This window comes from Anas platyrhynchos, chromosome 22, assembly GCF_047663525.1.
Source record: "Anas platyrhynchos isolate ZD024472 breed Pekin duck chromosome 22, IASCAAS_PekinDuck_T2T, whole genome shotgun sequence".
In the NCBI taxonomy this organism is placed as follows: Eukaryota; Metazoa; Chordata; class Aves; order Anseriformes; family Anatidae; genus Anas; species Anas platyrhynchos.
In genome coordinates this window covers 6,369,697-6,381,886 of record NC_092608.1, presented here as the reverse complement: position 1 = coordinate 6,381,886, position 12,190 = coordinate 6,369,697, and the positions used below count along the sequence as shown (strand labels likewise).

The window sequence follows — 12,190 nt, the reverse complement described above, 5'->3', positions numbered from 1 at the left end:
GGCCCTCCTGGGTTTGCTCTGAGAAGAGCAAACCAACAGAGAAATGGCCAGGAAGAAAAAGTCAGCCAAAGACATCAGGTCTAAAATCTGCAGAGCTCCATGGTTACAGCGCATGCTGCACCCACGGACATCTGCAGCCACCCACCAGGGAGGTGCAGATCTGCCATCCTGCTGCCTTCACCACCACCAAGTTCTGCCACCTGTCACAAGTGTCCTTCCAGGAGCTGTGCAGAAGGTGAGGAATTCTGTTTTTTTATATATTTTATGAAGTTAATGCCCTTTCCCCATGCCTGAGGATCACAGGCAAACAGCCAGTGTCCTCTCCTTGTGGAACGCCGAACCTGGGCTTGGTGGTGCACAGCTCCAGCCCCTCTGCCCCACTGGTGGGTCCCCTCTCACCGTCCCAGCCTGCTGAAGTTAATGCCATGGGGCTTACACCAATCCCCCTGCTGCACAACACATCTTCCCCATTTCTCCCAGCTCGCTGACAGGCTCCAGAGCAGCAGGCTTGTCTCAGAAACAGCAAGTGCGGGCACGGCTCTGCCAGCCATCTGCAGTTCGGTCCGCTTGTTTCCCTCCCTCTCCGTCCTCTGGGGACAGGACAACATCTGCTGATAAACTGGCAGGGCTGGGGAGATGATAGATGGACCTGTCGAGGAGACACTAGCAGGGAATGAGCCAGTCTTTGCAGCCTGAGCAGCAGCACGGGACAAGCCCCCTGTGTGTGCCTGGTGGGACACCGAGGGCTCCTGGAAAGGCACCCTCCATCCCCAGAGGCCAGATGGAGCTGGGCAGGATTAGGGCTCCACACCATCGTGGCACCCAGGACTGTAGGAAACCCAGCCTGAAGTGCTCTGGGAGCCCGGGAGAGGGCATGAAAGCAGGATCCTGGTGTGTCCAGGCACGCAATAAGGACCTACAACGCATTTCGGGTTGTGCCTGCAGGTCTTGTTAACTGCCTTACTACTTGAGATGCACTGCGCCCAGGTTTCACTGATTTAATCTTATCCTTTGGCATTGCTGGGGAGAGATAAAGATGGAAATAAAGGTGTCATTGCCACTGTGACAGGCAGAGACAGGCACCGGTCCCAGAGCCCTCCAGGCTGCAGCAGAAGCTAACACAGAAAATCCCATCTCCTTTCACTCCGGTTTCAGCATGATGCTTGCGATCTCGGCTCCTGAATGACACAGACACTGAAACAGAGGCATATTACTCACAGCCATCTCTTAAAAACAGGCGTCTGCCTCACTGCCCCCAGCTTGCAACCCTGCACCCCTCCCTGTGCCACATCACACACCTGAACTCAGCTCACATCACCCCAGAGGTGATGTTACCCCTACCCCTTCTCCCCACAATTCAAACAATTTCATGCTCTACACCCCAAAATGTTTTGGAGAGGGAAACGGGGGGAAACTTCCCCCTTGAAGACTTCGAAATCAGTGCTGCTGAAGGCACAGCTGCCTCTGTCCTGTTCTTCTTCTCCACATGACAAATAAATAAAGAAATAAGTGCAGGAAATGTCCAAATCCCAACGTGCTGGGAGTGCTGCTCTGCTGCCTGGTGCAGACACTGTGCAGCCTCGCGTAGGTGAGACAGCCTGGCTTATCTTGGAGCTGAAGACTTTTTTATGAGGTTTATCTGGGGAAATGCTACAGCTTGCAGTAGTAAGGTGGAAGCAAGAGGCCCAATGCTAGAATTGGAAAAAAAAAAAAAAAAAGCTCTTTACAAAACTCAGTCTTGTTGGGTGTTTTAGACAGAACTACTTAAGGTTTCTGAAAATAGTGCAGTTTTCACCAGACCAAAAACAAACCCAGAGAACTCCGTTCAGGAGGAGTGGAGCCGAATGCAGATGAAGGTACTGAAGGTAACCCTGCATCCCTGCTGCAAGTCTCTGGGGAGTAAAGATGCATAAATGAAGAAAGGACATACAAAACATCAAGAACTTAATCCCAGGCCCTGCAGTTTTGGAGGGTGGAAGCCCTCTCAGCATATATATATCTATGGCTACAGATATATACAGGAGGCTGAGGTTTAAAACAGGCCCAGCACTCCAGCAGATGCAAGGGAAAAGCAGCTTGTGGCACCACGGGGCCAGCACAGCCCTCACCCCCGCACAGCTGAGCACCAGCAGCTTTTTGGATCCCTTTCTCCTTCACGGGGATGTGGTGTCAGTAGCATCTTGTTTTCAGGAAGGGGAAGAAGGCATCACACAAGAAGTGTTGACATGGGTAGGATCTGGATCTCAAGTCAAACGCAGAACATTTTTTTTGGCTTGGTCCTGCTGCTCTGTGGGAAGCAAGAGCATCTTGCAAGAGCTGGTAGTGAATTTAAGGTTCCCAGCCTCCCATTGCATTGATCCATCTCCAGTTTAAGTACTGGTGCAAATAGCAAGGGCTTTCCTGCAAATTGTTGGTTTTGTAACTCCCCAGTGGCTTTCCAGGCATCTGTGTGTTGGTAATCCAGAATAAAGACACCTGGTGATGACCTGAGTCTGGACAAGTTTTGCAGAAGAGTTCAAACCAAAAACGCTCTTTCCAAACCTGGTGAAGGTTTTGCAGTGCTGCCAGACCCATCTATCACAGTCCAGCTGCTCTTTGGTGTTTTTTATAAGAACTACAGAGACCAACCAAGCACAAATTAAATTTGTTCCATTACCGTCAATACCCTGAACTCCAGCCTAGCATCACTCTCACCCTTCATCCGTGTCAGCAGCTAAGCCCAGCAAACAGAGGAAAAGTGGCAAACTGTACAATTCTCAGCCACAGACTAAACCTATATTCTGTCTGTGGGTAAAGGGCTGCTCTACAATAATCTCCATCCTTCTCAATTCTTCCAGGGAAGTAGAAAAAAAAAAAAAAAAAAAAAGGAAAAAAAAAAAAGGCTTCTGTTTTTGGGCAGTCTTCCCAGTAAGTTGCTTGAGTTTTAGAGGAGTGAGCAAAGGTGCTGGAGGAGATGCTAAGCCCACCTTGTCCTACACCCTGCTTTAATGTGCTTGCTGGGCTGAATTAGCCATGCCACACAGCCCAGTGGATCTGGGGTCCGAACAAAGTCATTAGCAGCCAGGTCTGAGAATACAAACTGGAAGTCCTGGTACAAGACAAGCGTGAATACAAGGACTCATCAGTGCTTCGGGAAGGGGCCAAAAGCACCTGGGTGAGTGACCTGAGAGTGTTGGGATTATCCCCAAAAATACACCAGAGTGGCCTTGGCTTTTTCTATATATTAGTCTTGGAAATTACCAAGGATGGAGATCCTGCCACCTCTCCAGTGACCTGTCCTAGGGCATAATCCACCGGAGGAAGAAGTTTTTCCTAATGTCCAGCCCAAATCTTGCAAGCAATTTGTAGCTCTGACATTTCTTTGCAGTCTGTTCCCATATGAAAACTGATACCTGGAATCCAAACAGTCCTACCTTACTTGAGTGGTTTGGAAAACAAGCTACCTTTAAAAAAAATAATTATTCAATTTATTAAATAGATGGGTCTTTGCATGGGATAAACAGAAGGTGATAATCTTACCATATGCCATTGCCTGTATTTTTAACAAAGCAGCTGACTGGCTTACAAACCAACAATACAAACGCTGTGAATCACTAAGTTCCTTTGATTTTCCTGCCTGGCATCACTGAAAGGCTGTTTGCATAACTCTCATAGCATGTCTTCAAAACCGCCACTGCTCCTGCTTGAAAAGAGTATTTTGGATCGCTCACAGCAGAAGCCCCCTGAGGTAGGCACCCAGGGCAGTGGTGCAGCTAACTGCAGGTACAACAGCCCGATAATCTGCCAGCAGGCACAGGAGACTGAGCAGGCATCAGCGAGGAGCAACACAGCCACGGAGCCTGCAGCTCAGAGCTGGCATCCCTGGGCTGGGACTTGCAGGGAAAGTCTCCTTGAAATCCGCGCTGACTTTCAAAGAAACATAAAACGTATTTGAACATATTTGTATGGAGCTGCAGTTACAGGGTATTTTTGACACGCATTTATCTCTCGCCACTGTGTATGGTATGTATGTGGTCCAGTGCAAAACCGCCTGATAACGGGCACCCTGACACCCCGGGTTTGATCTCTGTTGACTGACAGAGGCACGCGTGACCCCCACGCACACTTTTGGGGGCCTCATGCAGTGCAAAGCCAGGAAAACAGAGATTTGCTCGGAGTCAGCCCAGCAACACCAGCGCCCTGTTTCCAACAGAGCAGCCTGTGGTGGCTGCTTCACACAGAGACATGACAGAAGGAGCTGGAGGTTGCTGTGTGGTGCTCTTACATGGGCAGGAAAAAAAAAATCACTGCTGGAGAAAGCAAAGAGAAGCCTGGGGCTCGGCCACACAGCGTATCTCTGAGTCAGAAAGGGAGAAGGAGTCTGCTCCCCCTCTGGGCAGGGTGCTGGGCAGGGTGCTGGGCAGGGTGATGCCTCCTCCCTGCTGACTTCCTTCCTAAAAGTCCATGGACACAAAGCTGTATTCACGAGAACACAATCACCAAGCTGGGTATTTTCTCCTCTTCATTAGCAATGCTGTGGTGCTTTAATTGCTCGATTAAAGTTGCCCACAAGAAAGGTTTAAGGTACATTAAATTTGCTGATTGGTTCGTCAGCATGAATTCCACCAACTGGAAACACTTAAGTGGCTTCCAGATTGTTAACAAGACTCTCTAGATCCATCTCCACTGGACATGTGCTACAAGAGGCAGAAAAGATCCCAGCAGCAGAGAGGTTTGTCCACGAGGGGACAACTACCCTTCTCACATCCCCATCTCTTCTTCAGTTGGGGTACTGGAGGTGTCAGAGTCCCAGCAGTGACAATCTCCCTCTCATCCCCTTGCCTGGAGCACACAGCCTGCATCTTTTCAGCTCAAGCAGAGCTGGATAAAGTCTACCCCAAGACCAGAGACTGATTCAGCCACAAAGATCAGAGCCCCACTCAGTAGCTGCTCCTGCACAGTTCTGGCAGTCCTGGTGTACAAATGGGCTGACGGAGCAGCAGATGATAATTGTTGCTCCCTCATTAGTGTTTCCCAGCCAAAGGCAGCAGTCAGATGAAGGCTCTGAGCACCACAGAGGGCGAGGAGTCAGAGCAATCAGGACACCCTGAGGCTAAGATGCCTGGACCCGGATTTTAAATAAAAGTGTCTGAACAGCTCCAAAACCCATGGTCATACCACAAAGATGCACACCTGCCTCTGGGACTCTTGAGGGTTCCTCTCCTCGTCCCCATCCATCCAAAGGATGAGGTGCGTGTGTCCTGGCTCTCAGCCACACAGCACTTTGAGGAGATGGGTTTCTTCCCTCCCAGAGTAGCAGAGCCAGTGTGAAAGTGCTTGCTCCCTTTTCTCATTTCACTGATTGCGCTGACCTTATTGAGATGTGTCTCTGTTTGCTCTGTACAGCAGCTGTGGATAAATACAGTGAATTATTCTAATTGTCTTCTTACCTGGTAAATGGCTCAGGCCCTTTTCACTTAGGCTATTATTTATTCTGCTACCTAGGTACAGAAGTTGCTGTTTGCTGTGTGTATGAGACACTACTGTGCCTTGCTGTGGACCGAGACATTTCAAGGAGGAAAGAGCTGCCCATGGACAACAAGGGGTGGGGGGGACAAAGTCTTTTGGAGCCTTGAAACTGGAGGGGGAAAGCAAGTGTGTGGGAGAGAGACCTGGAGGGGTTTCATCCTTGGGATGGCCATGGCAGGAGATGCCGTGGGACTGGAAGCCAAGTGTCTGAGGAGCTGGCAGAGCCCAAGAAAGGCTGGGCTGGAAACTGGGTAAATACAAAGGGTCGGAGATCCCAGCCAGCACACACCAAGGCAAAGAAAGGGGCAATCCAAGGTGACAACCTAGAGAAAGGAGATGAGAGGCAGGGAAGTTTGCTGATTCCTGTGCATCCTCCACCACGCTCATCTTCACCCTGTCCTTCCCAGCTCCGTGGCACAGCCTTCTGACTCCTGTAAAGGGCTGCGAACAGCTCTGGCCATGATCTGGTTTCCTGAGCTGTCTTCCATCACTCTGGCAGGTTCTTAGAAAAATGAATGTTAAAAAGGAGGGGGAGAAACCTCCACTGTTCAAACATCTTTAGCTTTGACAAATAAGGCATCTGGCTGTGAAAGGCAAAAGGAAATTAATTTGGAATCACATTTTAAACACTACCATAAAGGCAAAGTATCTACTCTTTAATTTTTCCCCCCAAGCAAAAAATGAATTTCCTTGATATTTATAGAAAGATTATTAGGGCCACAAGGAGTGATTTATATCATCTCATCCCAGTGACGGAAAATGAAAAATTACTGGGGACGACAGCCACTGGAATCCTGCTTTTGTTCGCCTGACAATTAAAACGGCTAATTTCCAACTCCTCCAGATCCTCTTGGGTTATAAATCATACCAGAAAGGCACTTTTCACCATGAAAAATGAACTCTGCCCCAATCAAGCATGAGAAGCTAGGATCAGAGATTTGCATCTGTTTGCTATCATGTGTAAATATATATCGATACTCTTGCTCCAGAGCCGCCCAGCAAAGGAGATGCTAGGAAGGAGGTTCTGCCCCTGCTCACCTGATGCTGGCCCATCACGCTCCCTGTGCCAGGAGCTGCTGAGGATGAATGGGACAGGGAAAGCAGGAGAAGAGATGATGGTGAGGTCAGGGAAAGGCCGGAGACACTTTTGTCCTGTTTCTGACTCCACGAGGCCTGGCGTGCTTCACCCAGGAGCACTGAGTGCATTTTTTTGTACAAGGAGCAGCCTCTGCTTGTGTCCACCGCATCCACCACCACCGAAGGTTGCACCACTCTTCCTCCCTGGCCCTCTGAAATGGATCGGGGGTGATCCCACAAGCCTGGCAGCCATCAGAAAAGGGCAGGAGGGCAGAGAAAGAGCCCTCCCACAGCTCTGCTCTCCAGCAGACAGAAAATCGTGTCCTGGGAAACACAGAAAAGCGAGGCAGACCGAGCACAGTGCAGCCCCTGGGGCTTCCCTCTGCTCCCAGCCTCTGGGCTTTGAGTGGTGATCTCCTGGAGCAGTCTGCTGTATAGGACTGCCGGAGGGAGAGCATGCGGAGGACATTTGGTCCTTCGGGACCAAAATTCCAACTCACAGCTCCTTGCAGTGGTGGAGCTGGGACCCTGCCATCCAGGCAGCTCATGCTAATGCCCTTTCCATGCTGGCACGTGCCTGGTCCTATACACTCTTCACACCCACTCTAGAGGAAGACATATTCTGATCAGACCTGTTTCGGGATGACTTTCAAATCAGTGGTCACAGAGAGGAGAAATTTTGGATAGAAGCATTTATTCTGCCCATCTTTACCGCTCGACATAGCTGGGGACTCTCCAGAGCCAGCGCTGGTCCCAGCAGCACTTGGATCTCTTCCAGCCCAGCGTCGGACGTCCTAACCTTGCATCAAGCCTCCCTAAGACAAGCGCTTCGCTTAACGCTTCCACGAAGCTCAAACAAAGGACCCACGCTCTTATTTACAGAGGCAGAGCGCTGCTCCCCTAAACACCTCTGATGAAGAAACCGAGAGCAAACAAAGCCGTGCGGAGGGCTCTCGCTGGGAGCCCCGCACGCCAAGCTCTGTACACACACAGCCCCTTGCCAGCAGCGGCTCCCGGTGCTCGGCTGCTGTGGTCACCCCGTGTCCTTATCACAGTTTGTACAGTCGGCAGCCTGCAGCCTGCCCTGCAGCACGGAGGACCCCGGGGGAAGCTCCCCGCACCCCCAGACAGCAGGGCTGTGCGGCAGCCCCGGGGAGGGGTGATGGATGGACACGATAACCTTGTTTTGCACAGTTCTGTGCCTTTATCTTTTTTTGCTTTCCTCTCTTCCAAACTGCCTGCCAGGGGGAGGTGAGCAATGGTGCACTTCAAAGAGGCCAGAAGTGTGCTTTGTGGGAGTGTGCCAGGATTCGTCTTGGCACACAGCTGCTGGGGGCACAGGGCTGGGACCTCTGGTAGGGAAGATGCCTCCCTGCAGCCGGGGCAGCCCCTGTCCTGAAGCCAGCTTCCATCCCAAAGCCAGCCCCTGTCCCAAAGCCGTGCCCTGTGCACCAAGAACTGTCACTGCCAGCCTCACAGGAGCTCCCCAGCAGCTTGCCAGTGGTACCCACGACCCTTTAGATAAGCACCAAGGAGGCCAGATAAGGCTTGGGCAGCTCTTGGCCCCCAAGGAGGCTGTCTACATTTTTTATAAGTGGGCCTCTGCCCTCAGCCCTTTGCCCAAAGAAGCCAAGAGCTCCTCGCAGCCACCCCTCACCTTGCAGGCACTGCTGGCAGGAATTGGGACTCACCCATGCAGGCATCCCGCTGCTCCTCGTAGCCAGCACTGCACACGCACTTCCCAATGGGCACCAACCATTCTCCTTCTGCACTGCAGTACATTTTGGGGGTGTCCCTCTCCTCCGAGTGCCCTACGCACTCTCCTCGCACTTCCACCAAGGAGGACGAGTCTGCCCCAGTCACGGCCTCGGAGAAGGACGCCAAATTCCTCACCATCGCCGGGCACTTCTTGTAGTATACCCGCACTGAAACGATGGCGATGCAAGCGCCTATGTCCTGGAAGGCCAAGTAGAACCCCCTCTTGCTCAAGGGCCCCACGCCCCGCACCTCCGTGTTCAGCTTCAGGCGCCTCACACCCAGGTCTACGTTGGTGAAGCTCTCATCAGCTGCAATGGTGTCAATCTTCAAAAACTGGCTCTCCCGGGTGCTGGTGCCCAGGTCACGGTCAGACTCCAGGTAGTAGAGGTTGAAAGTCTCCTTGCAGGTGCCCAGAACACCTGGCATGCTGTTACAGTCCCGCAGCGTGAATTTAATCTCCGCATAGACCCGCCGCGCACCGTCCCGTTGAACCCAGTTGGTCCGTAGCCAGTTGTTCTGGTTGGGGGTCATGACATTACAGACCTGGTAGGTGTGGATAGGGCTGAAAAACTCATCCATCTCATTGATCGAATCCCACTGCGAGACAGAGAGAAAACAGGTCATTCCACACAATCCCGGTGGGTATGGGGCATGCAGGAGTCTGTGCCATCATCCACCCTGACAAATTCCCTCTGCCCTTGTTGATGCATCTGGGTACAAGATTGTTGCCATCATAAGCCAAAGGAAAATGAGGATGAATAGACTATGAATGTAGAGCCCAAGCTGACACAGAGCTGGGTGAATTGCACCTGTGTTTGCAGAAAGGAATGCTTGCACAAGGGTGATCTGATGGCAGAAAATGAGAGTAACGTGGTTTTGGTGAAGGCATCTGGGCTGCTAGTCCTCCAGGCCATGCCTGAAGTCCTCTCTCCTGGTGTGGAACCCGATGCTTGCAGGAGGAGCAGAAAGGTACCTGTGTGGTGCTCACCTTGGTCTCCTCTGATATGCGATCTCCATGCATAATAAGCAAAATGAACAGGTTTCCTGGTGGAGAATGAGGGTTGGGGTGCCTGCTGAAGGGTGAAGGAGAAGCATGCAGCAAACACGGGACTTCCAACAAGAAACAGGGGTCCGTGGGGCTCAGAGCAATGCTGGTGTTGGGGGCTATCAGACACTTCTAGGGGCTTGCTCTTGCCCCACAGTTCTCCCTCTCCACCCCTACCAAACCCTCACCAGAACCCACAGCCCTTCCATTCTCTGGGGGCTTCCCACTACCTGTTCAGCCCACGTCCCTCTCCCAAGCCGGCAACCCTATCACATCCCCCATGGAGCAGTCCAGGACCCCTCAATTCTTCTTATGGGAGAAGAAGGAAGTAGAATGAAAAAAAGAGCAGAGATTTTTGGACCCTGGGAAACAAGCAAAGCTCCAGCAGCAGGGCACAGATCAGGAAAACAAATCTTTCAAGCACCAGTGCAAGCACATTAAAATAAAGCCCTGGGCTTGTAGCAAAAATGGTGTTTTGTCATGCAAGTGGTGACCTGAGGCTCATGACAGATGCAAAATCAGCAGCAGCTAAGAACTAAGGAGCTTGATCCTCAGCACAAGAGCGGGTAAGCCTGAAGACTTCACCCTGGTGTGTGCAAGAGCAGGTGAGGATGCGGATCTGCCATGACAGCCTTGCTACATGGCCACCAGCACTGCAGGGACATGGGGGCAGGGGGGACTCACACCTACAGAGTGCAAGAGGCATTGAAAAGACTTATCAAAAATATCTGTAAGACACTTCTTCCTTCTCCCTTCTCATATAGGGAATGCCTTCCTCATTTAACCCCCTTGACCTGTGCTTCCCATGGAGGAGGCCTTCTGGTGACTTCTGCTAGTGCTGGGGTGATCAGAGCAGTTGTTTCAGTGATGTACATCTTCAAAACTCCCCCAGCATCTCACCTCTAGGAGAAAACTCCACTTCTCACTCCTAACGAGCTCAAAGCAGCCTGAAAAAGGCAGCAGTACCAGGTGCAGACCTCAACAAAAACTTGTTCAGAGGGGAGTACGCTGGCAAAGGATGTGAAAGTCAAGCCACTGCCAGGAGAAAAAAAAAAGGATTTCTGGTTCTTTTAAAAAATTCATCTCCTGAATTTCAGAAATGCCTGAGTTCGTTCAGGCACAACCTGGCTGGTAGATCACCCAGGACCTGTTCTGTACCCCAGCACACAGGCAGACAACACGGAAAGGGGCCAGGATACCTGCTCGGCCCTGCTGGAGGCACAAGCTGTGCCTGTGAACAACAACCCTCGCACAGCCCTGCCATGCGCTGCGGCACTGCGGAGGGTGTGGAGATCGTTGTCACAATTAATTGAGCACAAATTAACACAGCATCTGTTTCCTGTCTTTTCCCTACCGAGTCCCCGGGGAAATGAGGCAGAACCGCACATGGGAGGAGGCGCACGGGGCGCAGGCATTGCTGAGAGCAGCAGCGGGGATGCTCCCCACATTGCACCAGCAAAACCAGTGGGGCTCGTGGCTCTCCAGCAGTGCCTGACAAGGGGGTAAGAAGAGGTTACCATGTGCACTGAAATGCCTTAGTGCCCGGTTGGTGCCTTGTCTTAGGGTCTCCAGCACCATCAGCCATTCACATCTATTCCAAATCTGCCCAAGGAGATGGTGTTCGTGACCATGGTGTTCGTGACCATGGTGTTCATGACCATGGTGTCCCATGTGGTGCTGCTGGAACTGGAACCTTCCTCACCACCAGCAGAGAGCAGGGAGCTAAACGCCCACCTCCAAGCACCACCCCAGGGTTGAAAACTCAGAGAGTTTGCATCTGCAGCATCACTCTTTCAAATGTTGTGCTTGTTTTTGCATTGTCTGGACTGCCAGCTTGTGCTTTGGGTCGTACACAGCACCGTGGGATCCCAGCCTGAGATGGGCCAGGCCTACGTGGCAGTGCTCTGCCCCCAGTGGAAACATGGAGGGAGGCCTGGAAGCCATGGGCCCAGATGTGGCTGCAAGGCAACGCCAGTCCCACAAGCTCTGCCAGGACCTGCCAGGCAGGCAGAGCGATTTGGGATGGAAAGACCCGCTTCAGGAGTCCCATGACTTGAAGAGGTTTCCTCTTCAGCTTTTATAGCGAGCTCCTTCCCAGGCCGAGGGTTCTCCATCAGCCTGCAGCAGCCTGGTGCTGGTGATGCCATGGGCCCTGTGTGTGCTCCTGGCCTCCCACCCCGCCGGCATCCTCCAGCTCTTGGCTGCCAGTTTGAAGCAGCTTTTATTAAACCAAGCTTAGCCCGGCCCCCATCACTGCGATAAGATCCCCTAGCGAGACGGAAATGAGGACATCATAATTAACGTGGCGAGCAGACGCGTGTGTGTGTGCTGGGGGGGGGGGGGGGTACAACTACATCTGTATTCAGGGGCCTGCCTAATAGTTTAAATTAAAGACAACGCATGTTTAAAAAAAAATACCAGATTATGAAAGGCAAAAGATGCAAACACCAGATATCTGGGTGGCTGAGCAAGGTCTTAGAAGTCTCCCAGGGCCTTTACAGTGCAGCGGAGTGGGGAGGAGGAGGAGAAGCAGAGGGGTACAAGCATGCAAGGAGGGGCTGCATCCCCTGGGAGAAGGAGCTCGGCCTCTTGCCACCCCAGCTGTGCCCACTCCTCATCCAGAAAAAGACAAGGGTTGAAGCTTCCAGGGCCTTGGGACAGCTTTCGGGAGGGACACAGAGTCTTCCTGACATTGCAAAGCTGCCAGCAGGATATCCCCTTTGTCCCAAGAGCAAGCACTGAACTGTGGCATTCCCTGGGAGCTGCTGAGTCCCTTGCACTACTGTCACGGGGAGAGAAAAA

The 12,190-nt window shown here is 51.9% G+C and overlaps 1 protein-coding gene across 2 annotated transcripts in view; it reads right to left on the bottom strand.

Moving 5' to 3' along the window:
* Positions 1-12,190, bottom strand: part of EPHA8 (EPH receptor A8) — a 44,342-nt gene that overhangs the window by 13,915 nt on the left and 18,237 nt on the right. For both annotated transcript variants that reach the window (XM_013095311.5, XM_072026927.1), the window contains one exon: positions 8,277-8,940. In XM_013095311.5, coding sequence (XP_012950765.4) covers positions 8,277-8,940 — 664 coding nt within the window. The remainder of the gene's footprint in view (positions 1-8,276; positions 8,941-12,190) is intronic.